At 38.1% G+C, this 20,521-nt stretch overlaps 1 protein-coding gene across 1 annotated transcript; it reads right to left on the reverse strand.

The window, feature by feature from the left end:
• Positions 1-10,587: 10,587 nt before the first annotated feature.
• calm3a (calmodulin 3a (phosphorylase kinase, delta)) lies at positions 10,588-17,870 on the reverse strand. The gene is made up of 6 exons (XM_010743878.3): positions 17,551-17,870; positions 13,837-13,867; positions 13,438-13,581; positions 13,043-13,149; positions 12,506-12,641; positions 10,588-12,328 (listed from the first exon to the last, which is right to left on the reverse strand). The coding sequence occupies exons 1-6, from the start codon at positions 17,551-17,553 to the stop codon at positions 12,300-12,302; spliced, it is 450 nt and encodes a 149-aa protein (XP_010742180.1). The 5' UTR covers positions 17,554-17,870; the 3' UTR covers positions 10,588-12,299.
• Between the last annotated feature and the right edge of the window lie 2,651 nt (positions 17,871-20,521).

The raw sequence follows: 20,521 nt of genomic DNA on the forward strand, positions 1-20,521 counted from the left end.
GAACAATGGTGATGTCCATGATGACGTTAAGGTGACGGTAAAACAGTTTAATGTTGCGATTCGTGGAGGTTAAGTTAATAGTTCATCAATCGTATTTTACAGAGAACAATCTTTAAATCGTAAAATGAACAGCCTGTTCTGAAAAGCGGTGTTAAATGGAAAATGTTGCCATCACGATTAGGGCAACATGCCTTTGTGCTTTGCTGTGCCATTTTCTAAACTCATTTCTTTCATCCCAAATGACCTCATTCAGTTGTCCACCCATCTGTGGTGACTAAAACACCACCACCACCACCACTGATGAATGTTACTAAAACTTGTTGGGGGGTCAGATTGTTCCTGGGAAATTTTGCAGCTTAGAGTTGCTTTGTCAGTTTGTCTCCATGTTGATTAATTCACATTTTTCTCATTGTGATAAACCTTTAAAAGCCCAGTACAACCACGATACACCTTCAGTACACAGGTGATTTCACTTAATGTTCCTGATAAGACCTCTTCAGACTGTAATTCCCTCACACTGTTACGCCACTGTTATATATCTCCCAATCTAATCCATCTAAGACAGCAAAGTGAATCATCTGCAGACAAAATTGTTAGAAACAATCATTTTCTCCAGTGTGTTCAGAACGCTGAGTTACAGACAGAAAACACAGAACAAATCAAGAAGCTAGACCAAACTGCTGTGATGACACAACGCATCACCATTTCCATAGAAACGGAAATGTCTATGGAAATAGTGAAGAGAAGCTGCATTTCTTAATGGTTTGTTTTCATAACACCTAAAATAAGAACCAATGAAATCATCACAACCAAGAAAATAGCCATGAATACAAACTGCCGCATGGAAATTGCATTTCCACTTGCAGTAACTTGCTTCCTCCTGTTACTGTTCCTGTAATAGACAGGACATAATGATAACAATGTAGTGCCAGTATTCAATTGTGGCTGTCGTAGAGGAGATCGAGTTACTCTGTTGTGAACTGTAAATGAAAGTAACTATACACAGCTGGTAGTGGGTGTTAGTTTGCTTTGGCATGGGTAACTGTGATATTGTTAAACAAAGAGACGCAGATATTTGTTTTTAATCTTCTTCTCAGCTTCACGGCATCTCTCCAACCCTCAGTACCTCCCTGGCAAACAAAGCTCTAATTTTCTTTTAACAACCACAAGGTTCCTGAAGACGCGAAGGCACGCAGGGTGTTTACAGTCACACAGCCTGTAAAACAAACCAGGTTGGCACCTTAAATAAACTGCACACATGAACGGTCAAAACAAATGCAGATATACTGTATATGCACACTTTCTGCAAACCTGACAAGTTTGTTAACATACTGACTGTGACACAGAGATCATAACACTTGGTAAATTTACACAATTTCTTATTATGATAGGCTACACAAGACAATCCAATAAAAGCTGCCCGTGCTTTGGGTGTATGTTAATCTAAGTGTCGAAAGGTGTGACTCAAAGAAATCAAACATGCAGAACAGGGAAAATCCATCCATCTATTTCTTGTAACTACTTACCATTATCAGGGTCACGACATCGGACCTTTCCCAGGAGACTGCCCCAGCTGGCACTGGTGGATGGATAGATCACGGAAAAGTAAAAGTGAGTCAGCCCAAACAATAAAATATCTTTTCATCATTTATTAAACACGCAGCATTTCAACATTGTGTGCCTCGACTGGAGTGGTGAAATCTGAAAACATATTGTATACTAATAAAAACACTTTGATCTGTTTTACTGTCTGCACACTGTCGTAGAAGACAAATTATAAAATCTAATTTCCAGATGAAGGCTGCTGTTTTTGATTATTAGTGACTGCCAGTGATGTAGTTTTAATGATGCTGATACTTTCAAGTACACTCAAGAAGTGACTGAATATGAATAACACTGATTATGTGTAATCAAAAAAAAAATACTTTGTTAAAAAATTCAATATGTGGCATGCAGAAGGAAACCCAATAACATGATACACAGACTAGTTTGTTTTCTCTGGGGCTCCGTAAAATGGATATGCTTAGTCTGGTCAGCGTCACTTCCCCTTTCAGATGAATCCCAGAGAAAGATTTTAGCCACTCACTATGTGATGAATGACGTGTAACATGTGGTTTATGACAACATTCGTTTGCTGGTGAGTTCATAAAAAAAAATCAACGTCACAATTTTCTGGAAATGAATACAAAAGAAAAAAAAAAGGTCATACCACATAATTCACTAATGCTAATGAGATTAACACAGTTTGTCTTTGTCAGGATTACAAAACATATGGAGCTGAGGGAGTTTTGGTCATGGATGTTTTTGAATGACTCTTTCGTCATGACTGCCTCTTTCCTAATTGAAATCAGATGGGGGACCTGAATGCAAAATACCACAGATAAGAGTTAGAAGAGATAGAAAACTGTTAAATTGTATTGTATTGTGAAAAAAGGTCACATTTTTTATGATGTGTATAATATTGTGTGTTATCATATGTAGCCACAAACCTTGGAAAAAAAACCATGAGGGGAAGAATGTCAACATGTTTGTATAAGGGAGAGACAAAGTAAACGATAAGATTATATCATAAGATTTGCATGTAATTTCACATTTTTATTTTTGTGTGCTCTCAGAGCCATATTTGTCGAGCATTTCTCCTGTACTCACTAAATCAAATCAAAATCAAGTTTATGTTTGTATAGCCCTTTACAATAGCCGAACGGTACCCAAAGTGCTTTACAACAAAGCCATAAAACAATACATAACAGATACATAACAAATAAATACAATTAAAAGTGCTGCAGTGCTGCAGGGTATTAAAATAAAATAGAAATAACAAGAAAGGAGCAGACGCTAGTGTGTTTTCACTGATTGATAAGCATCAAGTCTGTAAATCATGGAAATGTTAATCACTAAATCATTTAATTAGCCAGCACATGTTTACAGCTATGCTGTCACGATGCCGGAGAGTCCTTCCAGCACTTCAACTCCTTCTTTGTGTTTGTTTTTACATGCAGGAAACCACCGAGGCAAAACAGGTTTTAAGATTCATAATGGTAAACACTGTCCGATTAACTGGAACTGACAGAAAAGACCTGAGCTGGATGTCGTGACGGAGACGCATGCAGCTGACGTGAACCATGAGACCACACACACACACACACAGTTTACACAAACTTATTAAAATACTTTGGGTGTATTTGAGTGTGTGTCACAAAGCAGGATCTGCTGATTGATCAACTGATTGAAGATTAACAGCTGAAGAAGTCACAGTATACACAATCACTTAATCTTTCCATATACAGTATTTATTTGTAATGTCCAACAGTTTGATTAGTCTAGCTTTTAATGACAACATAATTAAGACAGCTTGCTAGATTGCTACAAACATAAAGAAGGCTCTCTCTTATCATGGCTAAGGAGACAGGAGAAATTCTTAGCTTGATGTCCTTTCTAAATTTCCAACTACAGAAAAAAAACAGAAGACAAACAGAACAGGTGATATAAAAATTAGGATTATACTGGGGTGCAGATGTCCTAATTTATACAGATAGTGTGTGTCTGTCCTGTTCTTTGTATGTCTCGCATACCTCCCTTAGTTGGCCTCTGATTTGCTGTGGCTGGTAGGGAGAGACAATTATAAATTAGTGGTACAAGGACAGGAGAGACAGGCTAGGGGAGTACCATGTGGATATAAAATACAGTGCTCATTATTGAGGAGAAAACCAACCAAAGGAATGTTATGACGTTACCTGTATCAGTGGGGAGGTGTCCGAGACAGCCCATTTTTGAACAATGTATAAGAACCTATTGATAGTGCTCCTCAGGGAGCCTTTTCTCTGTAACCCTCTTGTATGTTGCACTGTTAAACACTCCTTCTTGTACAAGAATATTAAATTCGACTTAAACTTTGATATTTTGAATCCAGTCCTCTTTATTTAAAGGTTCTTCTTAAAAATGATCGTAACAACAGGGAGAAAACATTATGTGTTATATTGCAATAAAATGTGACTTCGATCACATCTCTCCAGTATCACATAATAAAACATTCAGACATCTGAAAAGTTTCTTGACTTCTTAACACAAAGAGTGAGGGTAAAGAGGAATTCTGTCTGACCGAGTTTGCACCTCCTCTGGCTTACCACAAGGGTCTGTGTTTTCACCCCTACACAAATTTGTCATATGAGAGCATGTGGGGAAATAGGACCATTTTTTAAGTATCCAGATTACTCTGTTATTGTTAAAGATGATTCCTATCTTCAGTTAAACAGAACCAAAACTGAAAACCTGTTGATTGATTATAGGAGACATGAATCCTCAGGGGTCAAACAGTGGAATGTATTCAATCTTACAGATGTGGGAAACGTTGTGAAGAAAACTGTGAAGCCATGTGCAAAAAATAAATAAATAAATAATAAACAGCATTTGTTGTCTGACATAACTGTTCTAGTTCCATATTGGCAAAACCATGATGACCTTATTAAACTAAGATTTTATCTTTTACTTTGATTTTGCAGCCGGCAAACCAGTGTCTCTGAATCAGTGTGTTAATGATCTAATTGGTGAGTCAGAGTACACCAGATGGTTAGAAGAGACAACCAAATGATGAATAATGATTTCCACCCTTTGTGCACTGAGTTTCAGCTTCTTCTTCTTCTTCTTCTTCTGGGTGGAGGTTTATAATCCAAAGGTGTAGAGCAAAGTGGTGTAAAAATAGTTTTTGCTCCAGCAGCCATCACAGCAACATGGCAACTTTGTTTTCACCTGCACTTTTACCTTATTTTAACTTATTTATTCTTGTGGTTATTTGGTTTTATTATAATCCCTCTCTGCTCATTATTATTAGAGCTCTGAGTACTTTTATTATGTTTGTGTACTGTCTGTGGCGTTGGTAAAATAAGTCATGCGTTGTCTGCAAACCTAGTCTACCTGCAGGGTACAAATAAAGTAACCCGAACTTGACCTCAGCTTACAAATCATAAAATTTAAAACTACATATACTCATACTCTCTTTTCTTTTTACATACTATGTTATTTTTGAGTATTGAATTGATCTCTAAACTGAATTATTTAGACTGAGACCAAATTGGCAAGATTGAAAGTCAAATAAAAATTGGTTCAACAAATGATATGCTATGTAACAGAGTGCATTGTTTGAGACTTAATTATTTACTCAAAAATGGTTTTAAAAAAACATTTGACAGGTCTTTTTCAACACCCACACACTGATACAGTGATGGTACAGTGGAAATTTACACAGAAACCGACAGGGCTTTCCCAATCCTGCAGACAGCACACAGGCACCTATAATGCAGAAATAATGGGCCAGGCCTGCGTTGGCTTACTTTGTTTGTTGTAATTCAAACCATAATGAAATCTGAAGATGTGTTGGTTAAAAGATGCTGTTTTTTTCAGGAGCTTCACTCACTGTAGTCTCTGTCTAAACAGGTCTCAGCTAGCATGGAGGTCATCTCAGGCTACACTCACCACATACTGTATCAAATAAAAATCATGACGTCAAACTCAGTCAACAACATATTTGTTAATGTAATTTTACTCTTTGTAAATGAAAACCTATTATTAAAATCATAAAACATCAAAACATAAATACAGAGAAGTAGACCCAGACTTTTTTTCAATTCAGTGTTAAAGAGCCATACTTTTAAGATGTCATTTCGCAGGTGTATGCTCCAAACAAAGCTTTTGTCAAATCAACTAGCAGCATCTAAAGTTTTAGTAAGACTCTGAAACTGGCAATGCGACAAGCACGGACACTTCATGGAGCGATCAGCCAGAGTTGTGGAGGTGTAAAAGCAAAGCAGAGCAGGGTTTTGACCTTTTCTCCTCTCCATTCCTCACACAGCTAATCCCGTTAGTTCTTTCAAAGAACACTGATGTCATTATAAATACACTTATCGATGCTTTGTGAGCAAAATGAAATACCAGAGATAAAACCCAGAAAATCCAGACTACTTCTACTGAACGCTCATGAACATGTACATTGTGTCCCACAAAGACTGAACACTCAACCAAAGTGAAATATCACTCCCACCCTTGCCTGCTTTTTAGTTACAGTTATAGTAGTTTCCCTCTCTAGTTATGTTTAAAGAATCACATGTTCACTTCTCTTTTCATCCGGTTTCACTTTATATTACCAGCAACAGACAGTTGTTAAAGGTCAGGAACTTTGTTCCTGCGTCCCACATCAAGCCCTTGTTTGCTCATTCATTACTCCCTAACAGACAGTGCATGATTTATTCAAAAGTGAGCAGCAAACTGAATTTTCAGACTCAGTTTTTAGGAACAGGCTCTGATGTGTGGATGCAAACAAGTTGGTTTTGTGATAAGGGACACACCAACACAAAAATCTGCACTACAAAATGTTTTAAGATTTGTTCTTTGATATCAACATTTTATCTACAGCAAACATTTATATTGTAAATCCAAAAAAAATCTTAATGTACCAAATGGCACGAATCCTATTTATAGTTTATAAAGTATCCACAGTGTTATACACACACACACACACACACACACGTTTGTTGACCTTTATTTAATTATAGTTCAATCTTCAGTTTCGGTATTATGGTGAAAAATTTTAGGAGTTCTTGTCCATATTGGCTAAATAACTCATTAATTTAAGCTCAACAAGGCATATGAACTGTAGAAAATGCTTTCTGCGCCCAGCATGATAATATATTTTCTTTGCGATTTTGGCACTGAAAACAAAATAAAAGTAGAAATAAAAGAAATGCCACTCTCAGAATATTATGTCAGCCAAGTAATAGTTTTACTCTCCAGGTTTTTACTTCCCATTGTTGATTATGGTGATCTCGTGCACTTGAACACCAGTTACTCTTTTTGAGAAATCAAAACAAAAAGAAACAGTAGGCCATTGTGGTCTGTAATTAGAAAAGTGTCCTGATGGGAATTTCCCAGTCAAAACCACTTAACTGATGTATAGATTACATTATTGATCAGAAAGCAGGAAAGTTCTGAGAATAAACCCTTTAAGGCTAAAGGGTTTAGGTCAGCTAAAGGGTTGATCAGAAAGCAGGAAAGTTCTGAGAATAAACCCTTTAATGCTAAAGTGTTTATTCTCAGATCTTTCTGATCAATAATGTAATCTAAAGTATCGAGGGAAGATTGTCTCATAATAAATGGATTTGTCTTTAAGTACCCCACGTCAATATTTTTTGATTGATTCAAGCTCAAGCTTTTTCAAGGATGACTCATCCATAATTTAATTTTAAATACCACCAGCTCTTTGTAAACATTATCATTTTAATAACAGAGAGTGATTTCTTAAGATAAACTATTGAAATAAATACATTCTAGAGATTTATACAGTAAATGTACACATCCTGACTATATACATAGTGAACAGTATTTTATAATAGATTTGCCTCATTGTTTTACCTGACTACTCAAAGTTTAACCATACAGCTTATTAAGGTGTGACTTTTTAAACCTGTAATTTGTAACGCAAACTCACATGGCCACATTGTAGTTATCAGATATTCGTTTCTAGTTCAGAATTTGCTGGACAGAATGGATTACGTGAACATCTGGTTTCAGTCAGTGGTAAATGTGGTAAATGAATGTAACAAAAATTTTCAGAAAATACTGAAAAGGGGAGGGGGTCCTGGTGGATGATGGAAAACAGATACCACATAACCGTGGCATATCTGGTTGCGTGTCATACATATCTCTACATCCTGTCAACTGTCTAGTAAAAAAGATCTTAAAAAGAGGAACAATTTAAGTTCCTTTAGAGTGCCCTGCCAGTGGCCCCTTTATCTACCACAGGGACTTCTGAGAGGGCACTTTTACTGCATTTTCTTTTTACCAGAGGGTCACCAGGTCAAATGGGAGTAAACATCTTTATGGTAAAACATTATCCTCATAGGACACATAAAAACATAAAAGAGTTGTACAAGCAGAGTCACTAAAACAAAAGGTCTGATCACACAGTTGTTCCTAAACTGGGCGTCAGGGTGCCAAATGAATCATATGAGTCATGAGATGGTCATCAGGGTAGGATGGCAGAAAAAACAACAACATAGTTCTGCTGTATATTTCTTATCTTTACATATTTCTTAGATATCGTTTAACTTGTATATATTTTTTACATTTTATATTTTATGTATATTGTCATTTGTACCAGGAATATGAGGGAAACACTATTTCAATTCTCTGTATGTCCTGTACATATGGCAGCATTTACAATAAAGTTGACTTGACTTGACTAGTGAAATCTTTAAATGACACAGTGTTCGGTTGAACAAGAACAGCTCAGTTGAAGCTATATTTGGCATCAAGCCTTGATACCTTAAAAACTACTCTGTCATGTTTGTTTCAGTAGGAGTTGATGAGTAATGCACTACAACAGCTGATCATGCTGTGCATCCTTTCACTTCAGTTTCCTAGCAAACAGGTGCAAATCAGAACAGCCTTTCCAAGCGCACTTCTTGTTTTTACATTCTCTATGACCACAGCCAGAAAGCACATGGAAAATAATGGTAGTTGATGTCATGTGAGACAAGAAGATGGACAGCTCAGTGTGCAGGAGAGAGCAAATATGTATGCAGTGTTGGTTTGTCCAGATGCAAAGTGAGAACAAATGACCAGAAGCATGTTGGAGGGGGAGGTACTGTGTGTACATATTACATGAGCTGTACAAATAATTCCTAAAATAGTTATATTGTTCAGGAGTCTGCATTGTTTAATACAGTTTACATAATACTCTACAGCCTCTTACCCGCACAGGCATAATAAGAATGAATATGTGTTTCTCAAGCAAAGGGGAGATTAGGTTACATTGCAAAGTGTACACAAATCATGAGTAGTGGGTGTGGTGGACAAGCAAACACATGAATAACACACACACACTCTTCTGCATTTTAAGAACCTTCTGACTCAAAGCCAAAAAAAGCTGCATTTATTTACATTTTATTGAAACCTTAACGAAATAAAAAAAAAGCTTCTTCATTCAGCTGCTTTGAGTTACACTGGCCTTTTTCTTTCCTTTCTTGACCACACTATATGTGCTGCACCTGTCCTTAATCAGTAGTTAGCAGTCGAGGAAGAAGATGTTTAAGCAGCACCACCTAGTGTTGACTTCTATGAAAATCTATTGCTATTCTACTGTGTTTGTGGTGGCAATATTTATGTTTGCAACTATTAACTTCACCTTTATTCGTGTGATAATCTAAAAGTATTTGATTAGATATAACAGTCTGAGTTGGGTTGAGTTGATGAGCTGTGAGTCTTGTGGCCATCAGTGGTGCAAAGTAACTAAGTACTATACTTAATCATACTACATTTCAGAGAGAAATATTGTACTTTTTAGTCCATTACATTTATTTGACATGTATAATTTACTGGTTACATTTCAGATTGTGATTTTATACACAAACATATGGTCAAATAATAAGCACTACATTAATAGTTTAATCGTTTTAACTGCTTTACATACTGTTGGGTAGCTCATTCTATAATATTGCATTTTATAGTCATGTTTCTGAAAAGTTCACATTTCGTGTAGTGCAGTCACTTTCCACCACTAGATATAATGCTGTAGATTTTGGGCTTTCTGTAACATAAATCTGATATTATATTCAAAGTGCAGATTCACTGTACTAATCAATTTTTTTTTTATTCTCACTGCTCCTTGTATGAATTATATTATTGCCCACCACAGCGGGAGATAAAGCAGTGAGCCCTTCCAGCCTGCCATTATATAACTACAGAGGGATAATCGAACCTGCCTGTGCCTGTGATGCTGCAGTTCTTAATGTTCTGCTGAGTTTGCTCCCATTTCCTAATTCATTTATCGACTTAACTACACGATTAGCATGCAGACACACATCCAATCACATCTACCTGCTCCAGATAAAGCCTCACCCCACTGGCTCTCCATTCCACCCATCAGCGAGAAGGCGAGCAGTCCTCGTTCATATTTAGAGCGCATGGGTGAGAGGTCACGACCCTAGCTGACCTGGATTACCACAGGCTCCTGTAGCAATCTCATGAGCCGCTAAATATAGCCTGTGCCTGTGATAGTTTTGCCAGTAAAGGGCTAGGGTGACCTGCCTTGACCCAATCTGAGACTGTCTGGGATTAGTGCTCTTTTCTGGCACAGGGACACTGGCAGGGAAGGGAAAAAGTGTGATACAGAGGGTGGCGTTTGTTAATGTGTAAATAATATCAGATATTTGTTTTTAGTTCAGAATTTGCTGAACGAAATGTATTACTCAAACATCTGGTTTCAGTCAGTGGTAAATGTGGTAAATGAATGTAACAAAATTTTCCAGAAAATACTGAAAGGGGGTAAGGGTCCTGGTGAATGATGGAAAACAGATACCGCATAACCGTGGCATATCCGGTTGCGTGTCATACGTATCTCTACATCCTGTCAACTGTCTAGTAAAAAAGATCTTAAAAAGAGGAACAATTTAAGTTCAGATTGTTTGAGGCAGAGGAAAAAACCACTGGTAGGGCACTCTAAAGGGCCAGCATAGATTTCTTTTATTTTTTAAGCTTTAAACCAACAGAAATTCATAGAGATTCTATGTTAGATTAAATGTGACAATGAAATGCAGGTGAAGTAAAGCTCAGTCAATTTATTGATTTATGGAAAATATATCACATTTTTACATTTTTTTTTTAAACCTTCAGGAGTTAACAGTCCATTCATCATTTACTTCCCGACATATGAATCAAAGCGAACCAATTAAAATGCCTCAAACAGAGCGGTATTTAAGTTTCGTGCATCAAGGAAATCATAAGACACCTCAGCTAACCTGCTTCTTTAAATTTAGCCAACTGTTGAAAATACCTAACGCTGAAACCAATCTTGCATCTAAAGCTGAATTCTCTGCTACAACCCTATTTCATCCCGATCTGAAAGTCCCATTCTAATAGCCCAAAATCAAACACGTCACCCCCCCTACCACAAGTAGTGTTTGTGAATATACAGTATTATGTATTCTGTTCAGTAAAACGGCAAGCAGATTGAAGTTTAAAAATCACCGGACTACAAACTGAAGATCAGACAACAAGGACAAGAAATGAGTGTAACGTGTGAGTTGTTATAGCAGCAGCAACAGTGACATTTGGTTTCTTTTTCTTCTTTTAAAACAAAACCTTTTTAATATCCACATAGTTTATACTGAAGTGCAAATATGTTCAACTGCATGTATTTTTATGTTATTATATTAAGTATTATTATTATATTCTAATGAACTACGAGTCTTGCAAGAAGGTTGAGGCGTTTTAGAGTATTATGGCACATTTCAAAACCGAAGAGAAAACGTCACAGGTCATTTACTACAACAATAGGCAATGCAAACTTTACGACACACTAATATATGTAGATATATTTGGTGACCAAAGTTTGTCATCTTTACATTAATATTTGAGAACACATTTATAAAGCATTACATCAATATTGTATCATCAGGATATCAACTGCAGTCCTCAAAGTGTTTTCACGATAATCATCCTGAAGCAATACAACATACTACTGTCTCCCATCAGTGCTGCAGGCAATGTAAAGCCCACGACTCAAAACAAGACAATATAACATCCCCGAGGGGAAAAAACCATCAGCACTTTTCAGTCTCTCGTTCTTGTCCAAACTCTTCAAGGTATAAGAATGCTCATCTCCGACCGAGCACCAATGAACACCCTACGTTGCAACTATTTGCTCTTGCAATAATCAATAGTGACACAAATTTTACAGATATATAGCTATATAGATATGTATATACCTCCAGTGTGTACACAATCTGACCACTACCTCTGATGGGATCAGAGTCTCCTTGTTGTGACAAGAGACCGCCACAGAAAGGGTGCATGCAAGAAGAGTACTCAATTCGGTATTTAGAGAATCACCACTGGTGCAAGAGAGTCAATGTTCTTTGCTGAATATTGGAAAGAATTAAATAGCCAACTTCTCTATACGAACTGTGGCATGGGTTCCCATCCCTCTGCTTTTCAGTGTTGCTCTTTCCTCTAAATTAATCAGGAGCTGGGTGACTCAGCAGAATCTTGGTCTGAAGTACGGGGCTGCGGCCCTCTTAAAGCTTGGTCCATTAACTTCTCTAGGGATTATTCTGTTGATGTTTGCTAAACAGATACCTTCGAAGTAGTTGGATATACTGAAGCGCAAATTGCAAAATTCTACACATAAGTTTTTTTTTTTGGGGGGGGGGGGATTTTTCTATCATTCGTTAATTGTTCCTTTTTTTTGGTTCTTAAAGACAGTGATCTTAGGAGGACAAGCAACGTTGAGAGAAATTTCAGTGTTCTCTTCACTTGGCAGTCATCATCTGGACAAACTCTGTGAAAAGAACAGAAAACAATACTGATGCAAATAGTTACATTTGGTACAAAAATCTAGATTTTAAAAGGTTATGTATGTTAACTGAGTTTTCCCTGATTTTTTCTAACAGGATTTTTTTTTAAATGTGATTGGAATTAGTGCATCACTACAAACAACAACAAAAAAACATCTCACCCTCATAGTTGACCTGACCATCGCCATCAATGTCAGCCTCACGGATCATTTCGTCAACCTCCTCATCAGTAAGCTTCTCCCCCAAGTTGGTCATGACATGCCGTAGCTCTGCTGCGCTGATGTAGCCGTTGCCATCCTGCAGGTGGCAACAAAAAGAACTATTGTTGTGAGGTTTTTGTATTTTTTTTACCATTTTACATAGTAGCTAAAAAATGAATACCACTAATGTTAGTTTCAGTGTCTTTACTATGATGTCCTACAGCAGTTAGGTTAATTACATTTGAACTGTACTTCTTTGGCCTTTGATGAAAGCTAAACATTTCTAAGCATGTAAAAAGATTATTGTTCAGTGCTTCTGCTGATCAAAAGGAAAATAAAACCCTGATTTTGTGTGGCAGCTCTGACTCCCTCTCTAAACATACAGGGAAACAGTTATATGTATTTTCTAAAAAGTGTGTAGCCGATCATCACAAGGACACAATTAATACACAAACTGATCTGTGGAAAGAAAACTAGTCTTATTCAGTCCCAACACACCTTGTCAAAGACTCTGAAGGCTTCTCTGATCTCCTCCTCGCTGTCTGTATCTTTCATCTTCCTGGCCATCATGGTGAGGAACTCAGGAAAATCAATTGTACCGTTACCTACACAGTCATAACAGAAAGGCCAAGGCCACCGAGAAAAAATGAGCATGATCAATTCAAGAGAACGTTCATGACACAGGGTGTAAAAGTAAACAGGATAGTACAAATATATCTGCAAATATGCCAACCACCTAATATTTGTTTGAAGTGCACACATGTAACAGAGTTTGTCCGATAGAGAGGTGTTTGTACTAATAGCCCACATATCTCCATACTGCATATACTGGTGAAACATTACAGTGTTTTCTGGCAAGAGGAACATTTGACAGGACGATGACTCATCCTCACCGTCTGCATCCACCTCATTGATCATGTCCTGGAGTTCAGCCTCAGTGGGGTTCTGGCCCAGAGAGCGCATCACAGTCCCGAGCTCCTTGGTAGTGATTGTACCATCACCATCCTTGTCAAACAGCGAGAACGCCTCCTTGAACTCTGTGCATTTACAGAAACAACACTGTTAGCATATGGAGCATATGCTCTATTATATAATATATATAGAGCATATATAGACAAACAAGAGAGAAAACAAGTGTCATAGTGTTTATGGTGGATGATAATTTGTAACAGAAGACATGTGAATGTGTTTAACTAGGAACAACAACCAACCCTTAGTTTTGTAGGTTTGGTGGTGAATTAGGGAGCACAGAAGGAGAATAGAAACCAAACATGGTTAAGGAATGCACTCACCAGCAATCTGCTCCTCAGTCAGCTGATCAGCCTGTTGACAAAGGGATAAGACATTGAGAAAACATTCATAGTCCATAACACAAATAATATTTTGGGAAGCTCTAGCTACTTAATGTCTAAAGAATGTTTGAAAACAAAGTTAAAATTTAGAATTTTTTTTTTCCAAGTTGTGTTGGTTAGTTGAAATTCTGGGTGAGTTTATTTGATATTATGATAAGCTATTTATACCTGTAGGTGTGCATGTATATATTAAATAATACACAATGCAAAAATAAGTCCTACACTTCGTTTCATTGTGGTTGTTGAAAGAGTGATGACAGTGCAAGAACACATGGATAGGGAACATTATACGGTCAAACAAATCAATGAATATCACGCTGTAAAACAATGGAACTGCACCGAATAAGTAATGAAATACAACAGCGTCTCTGTGCTCTGTTTGTTTAGCAACAGTAACCCACAATTGTTCAATGCTGGAACAAGCCTCTGCCCGCAGCATCTCTATGCAACATTTGTTCTCTGAGTATCGGAAATGATCAAAGCAAGTTTCTAGGAAAGGCCACACAAACCTAAAACATTGCTCTCAGGCTACCCTAACGGTAAAAACCAATTTATTATGCTTTTTCAAAAGTTTAAACAGACGTAACATCACCGTCGTCGAAAAATGCTTTGACAGTTTCGATTGAATGCAGTACTCCTCGTCTTGTCTTGTTTTGCTATGATTTCATTAAAAACCATAAAGCTCCCAAACAAGATATTTAAAATGTAACTTTATTTTATGTTTTATATACTTTTTATTCCATGTGTCTGTCTTCAAAAACCTGTTTTTGAAACTTTAAACTTGAAGATATTAAAGAGTGTTCAAGATCTGGGCATTCGTTTGATCATCATAACCACTAGTTACACATGTGCCAATACTCTTTTCTAAACTATTTTTATGCCAATCAACTCAACACACAATAGGACAACTCACTGTGGAGTTCTACTATATCCAAGTAGTGCTCCTCTCATCAGATTTCTGTTTTCAATGTCATAATTAGAGGAAAAACCCTAAACAATATGGTCACAGGACTAATCTGAAAGTGCCTATGAATGATTCACCTATATTTGTTTTAGACCGTTGCGACCTCACATCAGCATGACAGCTGCTGTTCTATGTGAAGACGGAAACTACAAACCTTTCACAGCCACATTTAGTTCCTTAGAGAGGTTTAGGGTTTGATACACAGAGATTCATTTGGTGGATGTGAATTCACCGTTCTGATTACAGAGATGGAAGTTGTGTGCAGGCCTAAAGGGAAGCACATGCAGGCGACTCCACTGTGTAAACAACCTACACAGATTTATGCAAATGCACACTAACCAAACTAGGCTAATTCAAAACAGACTGTGGTATCATGTGACAGGTGTACGACCTAAAGATTATCCTTACATTTGCAAAGCAATAAAACACAGCTGAAACAGCATCTAACCTCTGCGTTCTTAATTAAGTGACTAGGTAGACCTAGTTAACGAGGTCAGACCTCTCTATCTAATCAAAGATGTAAGACTTGTTGACACACAGAATAGATACATGAACATGAAAACATGAATAAGTTTTCCTTCATACAGCCTATTCATTTTTCAGCTTCATCTGAAACGTCATTCTACCATCCTCATGAGGTCTTACCGGGCCTGTCTAAGTCAGTCAACATGCCCACTTCAGGCTGAGAAAGTGTGATGAGGGACGGGTATAAATACTCTACAGCCCGAAATACACACGCCTGCTATAATTAGTGAGACACGAACAGGGTCGCCAATGTAGCACACTGAATATCACTGCAACTAACCACCTCTTTGTGTCTTCTTAAACAAATGTGAGGCTCTGTTTATCACCACGGACTAACGCCTGTGCCAACTGTTGCTTGACAAGTGCTTGCTGCTTTGTGTCTGCGTGCAGGCCTTCATATCGTCAGCAATCAAATGAATTAAATGAATGTAGCCGCAGAGCTAACGCACAATAAACCACTGCTTCCTCGTGCTCTTGCACCACAGCTGACGGACGACTGAGTTTCCAACAATACGTTGCCTATCCAAAAAAGCATTTCTGTAGCCCGAGGCGCTGGTAACGCCACGTGTTCCTCGAGTCAATTTCAATGAGTCACCGTGTTGGTTGGGGGAGGTGGAGGGGATAAAGAAGAAGGGAGCAAGACAGACTGCAGAGTATCCATTCTCTCTGCCACTGTCAGCCAATTCGGTGGTGCTGAAGAAAGCAGCGTCTGGATCAGAGCACAACACAGCACCGTTGAGTGTTAGAGGATTTGTGAGGCTGCTGTGAAAAGCACTCAGCGAAACAGCAGCAGCAGCTCGTCGGTAAACAAGAGATCATATCAGGGACAAAAAACTACAGGGGCTGCAGGTGATACACAAATACAGCTTGACCAGCGTGTGACTGATGTTATAGCACGATCCAAGTTTCCTTACTTGGCAGACGACAATATCTATCACATGGCATGTGCCTGTTCTTTCACAATACGGGGAACAATAGTAGTGACAGATAAAGGGTGAGACACAAAGGCAGGGATTCATTTCTCCTGCCACAATGGGCTTCTTTTTTTTTTTTTTTGTATATACACTTAGTTCCTGTTTTGGAGGGTGCACTGCGGGTCCTGACAGCCTACTGCACCAAGCATGGTTTTAGGGGGGAGGCGGAGGGAATGGGAGGCGAGGAAGGAGGGGTGGCAAAGAGGATCATTCAGCAGGAGCAGAATGCGGTTCAACGTTGGCGCAATACGTAACAGAGGAGATGCTGTCATGGTGGTTTGGCTAGAAACACAGAGCAGAAGGAAAAGAAAAAGGGAAAATTGCAACATAACCTTCTCATGCTATAAACAATTGTTGCAAAGAGTGAGCAGCACACTACTACTACCTGTGAGCCTGTGTCCTTATGTAATCACACATTTTTCTTTCTTTCTGCTTGTTGCGCATGTCACACTGTAATCAAAGCACCCTGCTGCTGTGTGTGTGTGTGTGTGTGTGTGTGTGTGTGTGTGTGTGTGTGTGTGTGTGCCTGGCTGCAAAAGGTAGGTGCAGCCCATGTTGCAGCAACTTGTCATGTGTCAAAAAAAAGGTAGTTACCAACACTGAGTTTTGCAAGATTAACGAGATGGGTTTTCAAGATCACGTTAACACTGGACGGTCTATTTTTACACAGCACCCCCTTCTTCACCACCACCACGCCCACTCTCGACTCCAAAGCAAACGATAAAATAAATAAAATAAAAACGCTTTGCGAACCTTAACCGGAGCATGAAGGTTAAACCACAGTATTTAAGCAAAAGCAGCTGTATTACTGACATAAATTCATAGCAGGAAAATAGTCCTCCTGGTTTGCTCTCACGGCACGACGCGTAACGTTATGCTGCGCAGCTCACACATACATAACTAATAAAAGAAATAACCGATAACTGCTGTGCACGTAGAAAAAAAAACTTTAACTATTAAATGTGATAAATTGACAATTAGGTTATTGTGGTTAAGGCTGCAGCTTGATTTCTACAGTTTTAATGCAAGTAAAAAAAAAAAACAGCTGTTCGCTTGTAAAGGGTTTATGTTTATGTCCAGTTAGATGTCTATCGGTTGATATATTGCAATGCAATAAGGATTAATTGGTTATGTCGATGCATGTTAATGACACCTAGCTCATGCTCCAGCTAGGAGTGCTACATTACTCACCATTGTCCCGCAGACTCTTTGACGCTCTTCTAAAGATGACAAACCGACCAAAGGTTGGGTATTCACCTCAAGCAGGAGATAATTGCTGCAATTTAGTACTTAAATCGCCTCCAACCTTATTTAAATGTGTGTAATCTGTGCAGGCTGTATCCTGGTGTTGCAGCAGAGTTGCCCGGAAACCAAATCCAAGCGACGCCGGTGCTTATGCCCTGTGAGGCGGTGTGTGTGTGTTTGTATCCCTCCGCCTCTTCAACACCCCCACTGACCTCCCACTCAAAGCTTTGCCAAAATACTGAACGCTGCACACGTAAAAGTGTTTTTGAACCCCAATACGAGTTCACTGTTAAGAATTAGATGTTTAATTTGACACACAACCAAGGAACGAGACTATACTTGTTGTTGCTCTATAGCCAACGCGCAAAGATACCGCCCCACCACCCCGTCTAGAGAAGGGATATTGTATGGAAGATTAACTCTGTCTGTAGAGTTTACAAAGTGGCAGGGTCCGCCAGTATTTCTGTTTAAATGTATTTTAAATAAACAATATTTCTGGGTAATGTAACAATCATATGGTTTAAAAAAAAATATCTGTCGTTTTGGCAGCATTTCGTAGAAATAAAACGGCAACTTCTGTGGCTGTGAAGTGAAACCAGGGGCGCGGTCAGGATTTTTGGGCCCCATGACTAACTCTAGACATAACTCTAATTAAAGGCTTGCAAACGGTTTTGCGTCTTGTTGTTCAGTATTTATTGCTGGTGATTTGTACATGCATGCAAGTCTGCACACAGTATGCAGTGCAGTTCACTATCTGATGCGAGATTACAAGCCACCATAAAAATGTGAAAGAGGACGAGGAGGAGGATGCAGAAGACCGGGTTAGATAAAAGCAACTGATTCGCTGTGGCGACCCCTGAAGGGAAAAGCCGAAAGAAGAAGAAGAAGAAGAAGATAAAAATGTGCTAAAGGCCATTTTTTTTTACAGTATGAATGTATTTTTATTGTAAAATTTCAAAATGGAAAATTCTCTTAACATTAATGAACGATTTAAAAAAAGAAAAGTGAACGAACTTAAAAGATATATTAAATTTTCAATCATAATAAATTAACATCATCCTCTCAAAACAATGAAAACAGCAGATTTTTTTAACTTAGCTGCACATATGTCAACAATATTTTTTGGGGCCCCTGTCAATCGTGGGCCATTGGAACTGTCCTTACTTTTCCCCCATATACGGCGGGGACTGGCTCCAGAAGTGAATCAGTCTCAATGACAGTATTTTTTTTCTCCAAAAAATTATTGAAAAAACAAACAAACCAAAAAAGAATTCAGTCATACTAGTTCACATTGTACAATAGTAACAAAAAAAGAATTCAGTCATACTAGTTCACATTGTACAATAGTAACATGGCATCGGCATAGTTACATGATAGTATAATGAGGATCAGAAGGGAAAAGCATGAAAACAGAAAAGCAAAAATAAAACTTAGATGTGACAGACCTGTAATCTTACATATAAATAAAGTTCTAGTTATAACTGTTGTGACAGGTTATTGGTTTATGAATATTCATTATAGATAGACATAATTTATTAGTAATTAACTTAAGAGACTTAAAATAATAATCAACTTCAATCAAAAATAGCATAAATGATGGTGATGAATTCTGAAATTTACATTTATGGATGTGAAATGTCCCTAATCTAATCTAGAGGTTGACAATAATACATAGTTTATTTTCTTTGTATTCAAAATAAGTAATAATGTTTTTTTCCCTCAATGCTGATTTTATGTTTTGTTTTACACAGTATATAGTTCTCAAGTAATCTCAATGACAGTAAAAAGAATACACAGAGCATGAGTGACGTCACCCACAGGTTTCTGAAGCGTTGTTTTGAAGCTGAAAATATGTTTTCTTTGACCTCGATGGGAAATGTCACAAGGTCAAGGAAAGACGTGAAGGCGAATTCATGAGGAGTTAAAGAGAAGCTCTAACACTAGACTACGTCATTATGCGACGGAAGATGTTATTGACGTGATCTGTGATAAAACTACAAAGTTTAGAAGATGGACTACAAAACGCACACCTGAGATACGTCTCCCAGTGTGCTCTTACTGTTTTGTTTAGTGCAGGAAATATAAACGTGGACAACCCGATGAAAAATATGACTTCAACATCAGATTTAAAACAATAAATGAATTTTGTCCACCTGTCACAGAAGTCAAGTGAAGTGTTTGGCACATGGGTATGGCCGCTCACCCTCCTGCCCAAACATATTAGCAATGAAAAAGACATATGCTTCAGCAACAGTAACCTTCGTGATGATCTGCAGGATGATGGATGTCATAGCTATCACAGCTAGAAAAAGTTTTAGTCTGTGTATAACTCAGTACACTCAGGTTTCATCATCAAAGTTTTTATATCATGTCAACACATCTGTCCATATTGACACACAGTCTCGCCAATAACTAAGTCAATTTCAGATTTACTCTTGTCCAGCTGCTTTTTGCTTGGTCATAAGTGTTTGACTTTCAGCTAGCTCAATCTGCTCTGTGCAAATTGATGCTGCTGCTTGTGGTGTCACTGTGTCTATAGAGCTACAGCATTTTTCAATACAGGAAGACCCTATATTATATGCAATGACAGTATAAAGAATGGACAGAGCCTGACTGACGTCACCAATAGCTATCCGCAGCCATGTTGGCTGTATTGCTTCTTCTGCCTCCCAGCTGATCTAAATATTGGCAAAGACGTGGATCATCGGTGGACCATGAGGCAGGCCAAAGGACACCTGGGCGCTCAAGCCATCTGTAACAGCACCTACCTGTCAATCAAGTGGACAGAATTTGAGCATTTTAATACAGGCGCTTATGGAGATTGCTCTCTTCTGCAGCCTGTCATAAGCAACCACTCGAGGAATTAGCAGTGAAATGTATTTCCCTTTGAATGATATATTCCTGAAATGTGAAGTTA

The sequence above is a fragment of the Larimichthys crocea genome, chromosome VII (assembly GCF_000972845.2).
Source record: "Larimichthys crocea isolate SSNF chromosome VII, L_crocea_2.0, whole genome shotgun sequence".
Lineage (NCBI taxonomy): Eukaryota > Metazoa > Chordata > Actinopteri > Sciaenidae > Larimichthys > Larimichthys crocea.

Bases quoted from the DNA above. Each gene is read 5' to 3' on its own strand.
- calm3a (XM_010743878.3), bottom strand. The intron at 13,582-13,836 runs GTGAGTGCATTC...GTAAATGCACAG, and splicing joins GACTGAGGAGCAGATTGCTG to AGTTCAAGGAGGCGTTCTCG. The intron at 12,642-13,042 runs GTGTGTTGGGAC...TGCCACCTGCAG, and splicing joins CCTTCAGAGTCTTTGACAAG to GATGGCAACGGCTACATCAG.